At 22.9% G+C, this 14,825-nt stretch overlaps 2 protein-coding genes across 2 annotated transcripts; one reads left to right on the forward strand and one right to left on the reverse strand.

Moving 5' to 3' along the window:
* Positions 1-546: 546 nt before the first annotated feature.
* Bm18095 (Uncharacterized protein) lies at positions 547-7,640 on the forward strand (the record flags this gene model as incomplete). The annotated part of the gene is made up of 11 exons (XM_043076017.1): positions 547-583; positions 1,615-1,642; positions 2,117-2,237; positions 2,316-2,390; positions 2,501-2,581; positions 3,419-3,566; positions 4,103-4,302; positions 5,746-5,853; positions 6,198-6,329; positions 7,247-7,309; positions 7,533-7,640. The coding sequence occupies 11 exons, from the start codon at positions 547-549 to the stop codon at positions 7,638-7,640; spliced, it is 1,101 nt and encodes a 366-aa protein (XP_042931951.1).
* Positions 7,641-10,826: 3,186 nt separating this feature from the next.
* Positions 10,827-14,613, reverse strand: Bm9112 (UBX domain containing protein; the record flags this gene model as incomplete). The annotated part of the gene is made up of 11 exons (XM_001894155.2): positions 10,827-10,985; positions 11,222-11,406; positions 11,629-11,725; positions 11,916-12,043; positions 12,210-12,354; positions 12,481-12,627; positions 12,974-13,098; positions 13,352-13,417; positions 13,629-13,714; positions 14,086-14,332; positions 14,565-14,613. The coding sequence occupies 11 exons, from the start codon at positions 14,611-14,613 to the stop codon at positions 10,827-10,829; spliced, it is 1,434 nt and encodes a 477-aa protein (XP_001894190.1).
* Between the last annotated feature and the right edge of the window lie 212 nt (positions 14,614-14,825).

Raw genomic sequence — 14,825 nt, forward strand, 5'->3', positions numbered from 1 at the left:
TGTTGAGTATTCTTGATTTAGCGATTAATTAATTATTATCAGTTATCATCGTTAAATGCTGAATATTCTTGATTTAATGATTGATTAACCATTATCAATTTATCATCATTAAATGTTGAGTATTCTTGATTTAGCGATTAATTAATTATTATCAGTTATGATCGTTAAATGCTGAATATTCTTGATTTAGCGATTAATTAATTATTATCAGTTATCATCGTTAAATGCTGAATATTTTTGATTTAATGATTAATTAATTATTGTCAATTATTATCATTAAATGTTGAGTATTCTTGATTTAGCGGTTAATTAATTATCATCATTAAATGCTGAATATTCTTGATTTAACGATTAATTAATTATTATCAGTTATCATCGTTTAATGTTGAATATCCTTCATTTAACGACTAATTAATTAATGTATTGTTGAATCGAATGAATCGTTTTTTTTTCCTAAAAAAAAAAAAAATTTGACTTATTTTAATTTTTATTCAACAAAAAAAAAAAAAAAAAGAAAGAAAAAAAAAAGTTTATTGTCAATTCGAAATGGGTGTTCGACGAGCAGCAATAGCAGTTCTGATAGGTTTAATTATTGGACTTTTCAAAACACTACGAAATGAATGCAAATCAAATGGAAATGTAGAAGAAAATTTTCAACAAATTAGAAATATTTTTTGAGTAAGTCTTCTTTTTTTTTTTTTTTTTTTTAAATTATAAATTAAAAAAAAAAAGTAATAATGCTATACATATATATTTCTAAAAATTTAATTAATATATAATTTTTAATATTGCATAAATCAAATTCGAATTCATATATAATGCTATATATATATATATTCTAAAAAATTAGTTAATATATAATTTTTAATATTGCATAATTCAATTTCGAATTCATATATAATGCTATATATATATATTCTAAAAAATTAGTTAATATATAATTTCTAATATTTGCATAATTCAATTTCGAATTCATATATAATGCTATATATATATATTCTAAAAAATTAGTTAATATATAATTTCTAATATTTGCATAATTCAATTTCGAATTCATATATAATGCTATATATATATATATATATATATATATATATATTCTAAAAAATTAGTTAATATATAATTTTTAATATTGCATAAATCAATTTCGAATTCATATATAATGCTATATATATATATATATTTCTAAAAAATTAGTTAATATATAATTTCTAATATTTGCATAATTCAATTTCGAATTCATATATAATGCTATATATATTTCTAAAAAATATATAACTTTTTTCTTTCAATTTAATAAATGCATATTTAATTGATTGGTGAAAAAAAGAAAATGATCAATAACAAAAGTTGAAGAGAAGAAATTTTAATAAAAATATTTTTTTTTTTTGATAAATTCGAAATTGATTTATGCAAATATTAGAAAATATTCATTAATTCAATGTTAGCATTTTTATTTTTTCAAAGATTTAATTAAGTTTTTTTTTTCTTTTTATTGATAATAATTTAAATAAATTTTTATTATTATTAATTTTTTTTTTTTTTGCAGTGAAATTTTATCACGAGAAAAAGAAGGATTAGCATTTGCTGCTTATAAAAATGATAAACTTATAGTAGATCTTTGGGGTGGTTATGCTGAAAGGTATTATTATTATTGCTATTATTTCATCTTTTCAACAGTATTTTATTTTAATTTAAATTTTAATTAATTTAAAAAAAATTTTCTAATTATAAATTAAATTAAAGGAATAATGAATTATAATTTGAGAAATTTAAATATAACAAAAAAAATGACTAATTTAGTTTATAGAATAAATTTAAAAAAAAAAACACTTTAAAAAAAGTCAACTCATTCATCATTTTTTTTAAAAAAAAAAGAAAAAGTTTAATTAATAAATTATTTATAACTATTAATTAGAATTACTTTGTAACATTAATTAGAATTACTTTAATTAGAATTACTTTTCTTTTTTTTTTTTTAACATTAATTAGAATTACTTTTTTTTTTTTATTAATTAGAATTACTTTTTGTAACGATATGTTAATTAATTTTTGATTTTTATTTAATTCAAAAGTTTTTTTTTAAAAAAAAAAATATATAATTAGCATAATATAGAGCTGCATTTCGAGAATGGGATAATGATACAATGACAGTGACATTTTCATCATCAAAAGCTATTGGTTCTTTAATTATTGCTATTCTTGTTAGCCGTGGACAATTGCAATATGATGATAAAGTTAGTTAAATTTTTTGTTTTTAATTATAATTTCATTTTATTTAAATTTTATTAATTAATTAAATTTAAATATTTTAGATTGTAAAATATTGGCCTGAATTTGGTGCTGAAAATAAGGAAAATATCACCGTTCAATGGATTCTTGAACATAAAGTAAATTGTTTTTTTTTTTTTTTTTTTTTTTTCTGAATTAAATTTTCTAAATAGAATTAAATTTTTTTTTTTTCAAGATTTGAAGAGGAAATAATAATTAATTATTCTAGGCTGGTTTATTTACATTTGATGAAGAATTAACAATAGAACAAGCTCGAGATCATCAATATATATCTCGTATTATTGAAAAAGTTTGTCTATTATTTATTAGTTTTATAAAATTAAAATTTACAAATAAATTTCTTCAAAAAAAAAAAAAATCAACAATTATTATCGTTTTTTTTTTTTATTGTTGTAGTTTATGTTATGTTTAAAATAATTTCGCCGTTTTTTTTTTTTTTTTTTTTTTTTTGCAACAGAAAAAAGTTTTTTAAAATTTTTGTTTCCTTTTTTTTTATCACTTAAAAATTCTTTTTTATTATATTATATAATTTTATTATTATGTATACATTTGTAACGAATTTAAATTAATAATTTATTTAAAAAAAAAAAAAAAATTTATCGCCTGCAGGTATTGCAATATTATATTATATCGTTTTATTATGTATATTTGTAATGAATTTAAATTTAAATTAATAATTTATTTTTTTAAAAAAAGAAATTATCAAACGAAAGCGAAATGGCCTGCAGGTACTACAATATTATATCGTTTTATTATGTATATTTGTAATGAATTTAAATTAATAATTCATTTAAAAAAAAAAAAAAAAAGAATTTATCTCCTGCAGATACTGCAGTATTATATGGCTTCATTATATATATATATATATATATATTTGTAATGAATTTAAATTTAAATTAGTAATTCATTTTTTTTAAAAAAAAAAGAATTTATCAGATGAAACCGAAGTGGCCTGCAGGTAGTATATTTGTAATAAATTTAAATTTAAATGACTTCTTCTAAAAAAAAAAAAGAATTTATCTCCTGCAGATATTGCAGTATTATATTATATCGTTTTATTATGTATATTTGTAATGAATTTAAATTTAAATTAATAATTTATTATTTAAAAAAAAGAATTTATCAGATGAAACCGAAGTGGCCTGCAGGTACTGCAGTAGGTTATCATGCAATAACATTTGGTTGGCTATTAGATCAAATTGTACGACGTGTTGATCCACTAAAACGTAGTATTGGACAATTTTATCGTGAAGAAATACAAAAATATATGGATGGTTTGTTTATTTAATTTATATTTTTCAAATAATTTAATTGATTAATAAATTTTGATAATAAAAATTTTACTATTAATTTTATTTTTTTTGTTTATAAAACATACATTAAAATTTTTTGATATTTTTTTATCATATCAAAATTTTATTTCATATTTTATCTTCTTATCATCAAAAAAAAAAAAAATAATTTAAAATAATACATTATGTTAATGTTTTTATTTATTTATTTATTTACTTTTTTTTTTAGCAATACTATTACAATTAAAAGAAAATAAATTATTCAAAAAAAGAAAAGATAAAATTATTTTAAATTATTTTTGTTTGCAAATAGATAGAATAATTTAATAAAAACTAAATTAAATATTATCTTGAAAGAAAAAAAAAAAAGAGCTTTTTCTCAAATTGTTAATATTTAGAGTAAAATTTTTATTTTTATTTACTTTTTTTAATTGTTTATAATGTGATTTTTTTTTTTTTTTTATTGACTACATCAAATTTTAATGAGTGGAAAACAAAAAAAAAAGTTTAATTTACAGATAAGGATTTCTACTTGGGTTTACCTCGAGATAAGCATCATCGAGTAGCTCGAATTGTTCAACCTACAACATTTGAATTTGTTTATGATATGGCTACAAATTTGCAGTATTATCCACTCATATTTAATTGTGTCTTCAGCTTTTTTCATTGTGAAATGTACAGCGGTGGAAAGTATCCGTTATGGCTTAGCTTCTTAAATGTTAGCTTTCAATTGATTGATTGATTGATTGATTGATTGATTGGTTGATTGAATGATTGTGATAGCGTATTAATTGCACTAATGAAGACATAGTCAGTTGACAGATTGATTGGTTGATCGGTTGATTAATTGGTTGATCGATTGGTTGATTGATTGATTGGTTGATTGATTGATCGATTGATTGATTGATTGAATGATTGACTGATCGATTGATTGATTGATTAATTGTGATAGCGTGGTCGTATTAATTGCACTAATGAAGACATAGTCAGTTGACAAATTGATTGGTTGATCAGTTGGTTGATTGATTGATCGATTGGTTGATTGATTGATCGATTGGTTAATTGATTGATTGATTGACTGATTGGTTGATTGATTAATTGTGATAGCGTAGTCGTACTGATTGCACTAATGAAGACATAGTCAGTTGACAGATTGATTGGTTGATCGGTTGATTAATTGGTTGATCGATTGGTTGATTGATTGATTGATTGGTTGATTGATTGACTGATCGATTGATTGATTGATTAATTGTGATAGCGTGGTCGTATTAATTGCACTAATAAAGATATAGTCAGTTGACAGATTGATTGGTTGATCGGTTGATTAATTGTTTGATCGATTGGTTGATTGATTGATTGATCGATTGGTTGATTGATTGATTGATTGGTTGATTGATTGATCGATTGATTGATTAAATGATTGACTGATCGATTGGTTGATTGATTAATTGTGATAGCGTGGTCGTATTAATTGCACTAATGAAGATATAGTCAGTTGACAGATTGATTAGTTGATCGGTTGATTGATTGATCGATTGATTGATTGAATGATTGACTGATTGATTGATTGATTAATTGTGATAGCGTGGTCGTACTGATTGCACTAATGAAGACATAGTCAGTTGACAGATTGATTGGTTGATCGGTTGATTAATTGGCTGATTGATTGATTTATTAATTGATTGATTGTTTGGTTGACAGATTGTGATAGCATAGTCATACTTGTTACATTAATGAAGATATAATCAGTTGACAGGTTGACAGATTGACAGATTGATTGATCGATCGACTGATTGATTGTGATAGTATAATCATAGTGATCACAATAATGAAGATATAATCAGTTGACAGATTGACAGATTGATTGATCGATCGACTGATTGATTGTGATAGTATAATCATAGTGATCACAATAATGAAGATATAATCTATTGACAGATTAATTGATTTATTGATTGATTGACTGATTGATTGTGATAGCATAGTCATACTGATTACATTAATGAAGATATAATCAATTGACGAATGAAAATGTTCAAAATCTATTGACAAATAAATGTTTAAATTAACTTAAAAGTTTGATTTCTTCTCTTTCTCTCCACTCTCTCTCTCTTCTCTCTCTCTACGATAACATTTCTACAAATATGCAAATATATTCTAGGATGAAATGCCATATAATAATCCAGCAGTTCGAGAAATAGAAAATGTTGCAGTATTAGGTATTGGAACTGCTCGAGGACTTGCAAATGTTATTTCTACAATTTGGAAGGTAATAATTATTAAATTTAAATTTATTATTCAATAAAAATTACACTACAAACTTTTATACATTGAATAATTTTAATTGGTTTAACATGATAAGTGATAAGAATTAACAATTGATAATTTTTTTTTTTAACATCTTATAAATAAATATAATGTTGCAAAAATATGATAAAATAATTTTTTTTATTATAACTTTTATTATCTTTTAATTAAAACTCTTATTAAAAAGCAGAAAAATAAGTAAATAGACAGAAAAAACGATTATTCTTTATTGCATAATTCCTTTTTTTTTTTTTTTCCAATTAATTTATCTCAAATAAAATTTTTTTTTTCTTTTTATTTATTTAGAAAAATTTAATAAGTGAAAAAGTATGGAAAGAAATAAGTAAACCAGTGGAATATAGCCAAGATAGAATAACATATTTCAATCTTTATCGTGGTCATGGCTTCTTCTATAGACCACATCCAATTCGTCAAAATGTTTGTTTTTTTTTTTTAAAGAAAAATCCAAATCAAATATTTAAGAAAAAAAAAAAATTAATATGAAATATTATCATCTATTAACTGATATTCTTTTATAAAAAAAAATTCTTTTATAAAAAAAAAGAGCAAAAAAAGAATGCATGAAATATATATGTGACAAAGTATTTATTTGAAAATGATAATTTATCATTATTATCATTATCATCATTTCATCATCATCATCATCATCATTTCATTATTATCATTATCATCATTTCATCATCATCATCATCATTTCATTATTATCATTATCATCATTTCATCATCATCATCATCATTTCATTATTATCATTATCATCATTTCATCATCATCATCATCATTTCATTATTATCATTATCATCATTTCATCATCATCATCATCATTTCATTATTATCATTATCATTATTATCTTTATCATTATTATCATTATCATCATTTCATCATCATCATCATCATTTCATTATTATCATTATCATCATTTCATCATCATCATTTCATTATTATCACTATCATTATTATCTTTATCATTATTATCATTATCATCATTTCATCATCATCATCATCATTTCATTATTATCATTATCATTATTATCTTTATCGCTATTATCATTTCATTATCATCATTATCATTATTATCATCATCATAATCTAATTAGGTTCAAAAATATTTGAACAAAAGTATAAGAGAATAAAAATATACATTAAAGAAAAAAGAAAAAACTTAAAATTATTAGAAAATAAAAATATTATTTTGTCTAATGATTATTTCTCACTAATATTTTAGTAATATTTCGAATTATTTTGACTTGTATATTCTAATTTTGCTAATGCCAAATTAACAATTAAAATTTCTTGTTAAAATTTGAAATTAATTTTTATGCATATTTATTATAGGAATTTCTGATCATACATCCTGGTCATGGAAATCAAAATTTGATCATTGATCCGTTTAATAAGGTAATAAAAATGATTTTATTGATTTATTGATTAATGCTTATCAATTGAATTTTTTACAGCTTATCAGTTTAACTTTTTACAATTATTTTTTAATAATTAAATGATTGAGAATAATGAAAATAACGAAGTAAAAATATTATTATTATTACTACGATTATTATTATTATTATTATTATTATTATTATTATTATTATTATTATTATTATTATTATTATTATTATAGATTGTGGCAGTAATGATAAGAAATGCTATCATGTGGAGACGAAGCGCATTGAGTGAAAGTTTTGATTTAGCAAGTGATATTATTAAAATTACTAATGCAAATAATTAAATAGTTTAATTTGTAAAATATTAGGCGCAAATGATTACTTCTATTATTCATTAGATAATTTCTTCTTTTATCTTTTATCATTCTTTTATCAATGCTGATGATAAGCAAGCTAGTAAAAAAAAACTTAGTGCTGATTGTATTTTATTAAGTAAAAATGAAATTTGATAGTTTTTTTTTTTTGTAAATTGTTGGTTAAAATATTTTGAAAGTAACGTATATATCAACAAACTGATGCAATTAAATTTAATGATAACAAATTTAATTCTTCAATTCTTTTTCTTTTTTTTTTTTTGTTATTATTTTGAATTTTAAAATTTAATTTACTCTATATGGATTTGGTTTTTTTTTTTTTTTTTGTTTTCTATCTTGATCTATGAGGTATACTTTCTTATATTTCTAATATAGTTGAAAATATAAAAAATAATTATTGTATGAATAATTATTATTATTATTATTATTAAACTTTTATTTTAAATGCTATTTGATGTTTGTTAGATAATTCATATGTCTTATTTGTCCAGCATTATTTTAATTTTTTTTTTTTTCTTAATGTTTACTGATTTTTTGAAAAATTAAAATTTATTTACTGGTTTTTTGAAAAAGTAAAATTTATTAATTATTTCATAAAAACATGTTAAATTACTTAATCATTTTACTAGATTGCTTAATTGTTTATCAAAATTTGAATATCAATGATAACAATTTGATCTGATCATTTTAATCAAAAAAAATTTTCAATAATTGAAATAACTTATTTGAATTACTATTTTTTTTTTTTTTTTTACAAATTCATATTTAATAACTATATTGGCTGATTACATACGATCAGAATAAAAAAAATTGATCAAATATTTAGAATTTTGAAAAAAAAAAAAAAAATGTAATTACTGATCATAGATATTGGAAATTAAATACTCAAAAATTTTTTAGAACATGTTAAATAAATTTGTAAAAATTGAAAATAAATATATTAAAATTTCTTGAAATTTTATGTATACCATTTTATTTAGAATGTATGTACATTTTTTAATTTGTTTTTAAAATTCTAAAATACATATATCAATGGTTAATATTACAATTCAAATTCATATAAAACATAAAGATGAGAAAAGAAAGAAGTACAAAACGTAGAAAATAAATTATTGTTAAGCATAAATAAAAAAAAAAAAAAAAAACAGAATGATAGTATAAATATAAAATTTTATAAAATAAAAAAAAAAATATTGAAAATAAATTTGAAATATTCTTAGCATCTTTTTATCTCTATCATTTTCAAAAAAATTCATAACCGAATTTTCAATTTTTCTTTTTTCAAAAATGAAAAATGATCAGTAATATTTGTTAAACTAATTTTTTGATCCAATATGAAAATCAAAGAAATCCATTAGCATAAAAAAAAAAAAAAAAAAAAAAAACGATATGAAAATAAAAATGTTAAAGATCATTGTTCTGTTTATTGAAAACTAAGATTAAAATTATCTTTGCTGGAAATGTTTTGCTCAAAATTTCTAATTACCTGAAAATAATCTATAAAATTTACAAATTTGTTAATGTTACATAATAATTATCAATCATTATGTACACAATAATTCCTACCACTCTATTTTTTAAAACTTTTTTATTTTTATTCCCGATGAAATTTAATTAAAATAATTCTATAACCAAATAAAGGCAGCATTGCCAATTCAGAAATGTTACTAAAAGTTAATCGATCATTTCTATTCCGTAAAATACAACAAAATAGAAGTTAAAATTGCTATAAAATATAAATATGATTAAAAAGTTATTAGATTGTTCAAAAATAAAGAAATGAAATTATTTAATTGTCATATAAACTCATAATATTATGTTTAGACTTTTTTACTCAATATGGCATATACTACTTCAAAGAATTTTGCTATTTTTTAAACTCAAAACAAATTTTTAAACTATTTCTCACCATCAAAATACCTAATTTTCTGTCACAAAAAGTATTATTTAGATACCTCTACCAAAGATCAAACATCAAAATCTTGATTTTTCTTGTATGTAAAATACGAAAATTATGATTGATTATCACAGGATTGTCATTCATTACTTAATGCATATGTGTTACAAAATGTGATTTCTTCGAATATAACCAAATATTAATTTCATCTCACCAATGAAACCAATGAAAAAAAAAAAAAAAAAACAATAATATAGGTGCTAGATTTTAAATCCTGCAAAATAAACACAAAAATCTATTTGTTAATATCATTTTAAAAGATTATTCAGGAATTACATATAAATCTCAAAATGAAAGTACTTTCTCAGGCAGCATAATCAACAGCTTATTGTTAATTTTTAACTTCAAATTTCAATAAAGAAAGAGCAAATGGAAGATATTTAAGAATCAAAATTTACCAATACAACAAAAAACAAAAAAAAAAAAAAAAAAAAAAAAAAAAAAAGAAAGAGAAAGAGAAAGAGAAAAAAAAAATTGGAACAAGCCTAAAAATAAAATTTATAATCAGAAAGAAATTTAGCAATGTGGAAAATGCACAAAATAAAGATAGATAGATCATTTACAATTGAAATTGTTATGTAAACAATTTATACGAAATGATCACATACACATACACAGAGAGACAGTTACTAAACCCATATACTACTTACGATAAATTTCAAAGTGGTGCTTGCTTCTTAAAGTATGATAAAAAAAAACTAATAGCTGTACTATCAATAACTTACATATATAACTGAAAAGTAGACGTATAATAAGTGAATAAATAATCCAGAGATAAACAATTTAGTTAATACTGCACCACAATGGGATATGAGTTATTGACATGCAAACTATTATAAAAGAATCACTCAATGACAAGTGCTTTAATTATTTAAATATCAATATTGTATAAATATCATTTACACAGACATAATAAATAAAAAGGACAAAAGAAATGAACCCTATCATAGTTACATCAAAAATAACAATTTTTAATTTTTTTTTTTTTTTTTTTTAATTTTCATAATTTTCCTGTAGTAAATAGCATACAAAGTTTTAGTCAAAAATTTATAAAAGAAATTTTTTATAAAAAAACTTTAACTTTTATAAAAATTTTACTACTTTTTACACTCTTAAAAAAATATTAGATATAACTTTTAAAAAAAAAAAAAAAAAAAAAAGAAATCAATATTGCTCTTCCAATATTGTAGAATAAATCTTCACTGTCTCTCCACATGAATAAGCTCTCTTTTGCTAAAGTTGAGCTCTCGAAGTGTACGATAATGATCCTGATCGGTATATACTCGTTTTGGATAATCGAGAACAAGCTGATGATCTGTTGGATAAAATCCAAGACCAGCAATAAGCACAAATATAGCCTATAACAAAAAATCTTATTGTATACTTACTTCCTTGTAACTAGTCACAGTAACTACAGATAAAAATCTTTATATTCATAATTTGATAGAGAAATTAAATATAAAATTATCGATACAAATGAAAATTAGCTATTATAGGTTTATTATCGAAATATTAATAGCATGAGCATATTGAAGTAACCATTAGGAAAATTCTGAAATAAAAAAATGAAAAAAACAAAATTTTTGAATTTTACCTTGAGAGTAGTTGTATCTTCTACTTCCATCATCTGACGATTACCATCCGGCAAACGTAGAGATAGCACAAGACGGCATCCACGACCATCTGGCTTACCAACACATTTCATCCATTCATCTCGATCAATTGTTGTTAGTTTACTACCACTATCTATTATACCATCAATATCTGATCGATCATTACCTGAAAAATTAGCTAATTTAACAAACATTTTAGGAATGAACAATGAAAAATAGCTCTATCAATTGTAAGAATGATGCTACATTGTAGACTTCTAATACATATTTTGAAATGAAAATTACAATTTTTAAGAGTGAAGATAACGAAGGCATTCATAAGTTTAGCTATATTACCACAGAGATTGACTGAGAACATCTGAAGCTCTCAATAACAAAAGCAGCATACCTTCACGAGGTTTTTTTGAATTACTACACTCATCATCCATCATTTCGTCTTGCTGTGAAAAGTGAACACGCTTTCGATTTGGCGATAAGTTTTGTACCTGTCAGGAAATGGTTGAAATAAAAAGGTAACAATACTGGGAAGATGCTATCATATATTAGAAATTTAGTTCAAAGATATCACCAAATAAAGAAATAGTTTTAAAAAAATCATAAACCTTTCTTTTCTCATCTCATTTTTAAAGTTTAATTGTATGAAAATGAAAAAGAAATTGCATATAGCTAAATTACATCCGTATATTGATTATGTTCACAATTCTCCTTTGACATTAACCGTCCAAAATTACTTGATGTAGGTGTAAGTGTAAGTTGTTTGTCTCTTGCAGCAAAATCTGGACAAGCATCCAAAAATGTTGTAACTGAAGGTAAAAATATATACGGTTTTTCTTTTTTTTTTTCGTATGCTTTCAGTTTTCAGCCTGAATACTAATTCCATTCATCCTAATAATAGTCAAATATTGTAAAAAATTGAACTGATAGAACAAATCTTGAAATGCAAAATAAAATCTATGAAATTGTACTTACTTTGATCACAGAAAGACATAGTGTCTTTAGCACCGACCGTAATTAACTGTTCTCCTGTACGTGGATCAACTATGAAAACAGCTGGATAAGTATAAATTCGGTAATAATTACTCACTCTATTCCCATCAGCTGAATCTTTATGCACCTAAAACATTTAAATTTTCCAACATGGTACACAATATTTTGCATTTATATATGCACTTTTTTTTTTTTTTTTTCAGTGGTATTTCTAATGATATAACTAATATTTAAAAAACTGAAGTTTATTCACCTGCCAAAAAATAAAATTTGACCGTAGAAGTTCTTTTACGGATAAATTGGACCACAAATCACGATTAAGCGTTTGACAAGCGAATTCCAGATCATCCTGTATATTAACAAGTAGCCATTGTTCACGTAACTGAGCTTCAACTCGAACCTGCAACATTTATGAGCTGAGCAATAAATATTAAATGGAATTTGATGAATGTTATCATTGCTTGTGAGATTTAGTTACTACTTTTGAATTTTTTCTTTCCCATTGGTAAGCAATAAACTGACGTGGGATTAATTGCTAATGTAGTGTAGTTTCTGCCCATAAGGAGGGAAAAAGTGTTTGTTTTCCAGTGTAGTATTTGGATATCAGTTCGGATAATTACTGAATGATGTTTGAATTATTCAAAAACAAATTTAATTTTAGTAGTAGCAAAATTGTAACTGATAGCGAAATGTTTTGATAATTGTACTTCATAAAACAAAAATATCAACATTAAGAAGCAACTAACAGCATCCCAATCACCATTGAACATAATATCTATCGGAGGACGAAAAAGATTTTGAAGAGTTATACGCTTAGCTACGGTCGAATCGAATGTGTTGTGCCTGTTTTGTAACATAGCCATTCTTTCTCCTGAAATAAAATTTAACATTTTAAAATTTTTTTTAAATTTAAGACAAAAAATTTAAAAAAGTCGAAATTTTACTTGCTGTAATAAATAACAATTGTAACAATGTTTGAGAGAAATCTGGATATTCTGTAGTCGAAATAAATAACCCGAAAACAATGCACAACCATTGCTTGACCGTATAAATAGCTGACAGCTCTCATGCTAAGATTTAAATATCTGGAGTGTTGTAGTGAACAAAAAAAAAAAAAGAATTACCCGCTTCAGCACGAAAATCACGACCGGTATCAAATACTGAAGAACCATGTCTCCCATTTTGTCGATCTGAAACTAACAGGTATTTCTCGTGAAGTTAGTAGTTTTTACTAGAAAAAATATATGTCAAAAAATTTATGAGAAATTATGATTATTAGGAGAATCAGATCAAGAATTAGTATCTTCATATAAAATATAATATTATAGTTTTGAAAAATAATACATAAAACAACTATCACCATAACATAAGGTTCCGTACAACAAGTAAATTGTAACTCACTGTACTGCTGCGCAAATGTTTGCTCAATAATAGCTCCACGTACAGGTGCTATTGGCTCGCGTACATCACTGTTAGCTATTGTTGACCTGAAGTGTTTTCTACAAAATATTTTGTGTTTGTCTCAAGGTTACCATTTTTTTACAAGCTATATAAACTTTTAACTCCTGAAGAAACAAACAAACAAATTAATTATACCATAAACAGAATAATGAAACAGTTAGCAATTAAAAGAGACGTTATCATTATTAGGATAATCAGTTCAAAAATTAGTATCTTCATACAAACTATGATATTGCAATTTTGAAATCCGTTCGAGTTTCGTGTTTTTTTTTTTTTTTTGCTAGTTACAGTGAGTTGTTTACTAATAACAGATGAATTATTATTAAATAACTGACAATTACATTTATCACAGCATATAAATATTAAATTTTTGATGATAATAAATAAAGAAACATACATATCATTATCAGTATTGTTAACTCGAGAATTTGTAGTTGTTCCACATATGGCATGATGTGATGCAGTAGCATTACGTCGTCCTGCATTCTTGCCAATGCAAATGATATCTGGTGATTCCTCACCGTTTATCGTTGTTGATGATGATGATGATGGTTGGAGTTGTTGAAAATATAAATTTACGGCCAATTCCAAATTACCATTACACATTTCCAAGTACTGGGATGCCTCTACCGCATTCGTACAACCTGAATTTATTTTTTCTTTTTTTTTTTTTTTTTTTTTTAAACTTTCATAAATTTGATCATTAAAATATTGTTCAAAATACAACAATATATAGTAATAAGAAATACTACTAATTTCTAACCTTTTTATCATATATGCAAACTTTTTCTGTAAAATATATCCGTAAGAATTTAATTTATACAAATGTTAAATGTATATATATATATATATAAAATATTTGTAGGAGAAATTTACCAGTAACAGATCGAAATTGTGCAGCGAGGATCCCTTCATTGTCAGCCATTTTGAGTCTAGTAATTGTTCTTCTGAAATATTTTCCGTTCTTTTTTCATTTTGGAATATAAATATAACACAAGAGAGAGATTTATTCATAATTTCTAGAAATAACTGAGAGAGATTTGTTCATAATTTTCAGAAATATCTGAGAGAGATTTATTCATAATTTTCAGAAATAACTGAGAGAGATTTATTCATAATTTTCAGATCTAGAAATAA

Source organism: Brugia malayi, assembly GCF_000002995.4.
Source record: "Brugia malayi strain FR3 genome assembly, contig: Bm_v4_ChrX_scaffold_001, whole genome shotgun sequence".
NCBI lineage: Eukaryota > Metazoa > Nematoda > Chromadorea > Rhabditida > Onchocercidae > Brugia > Brugia malayi.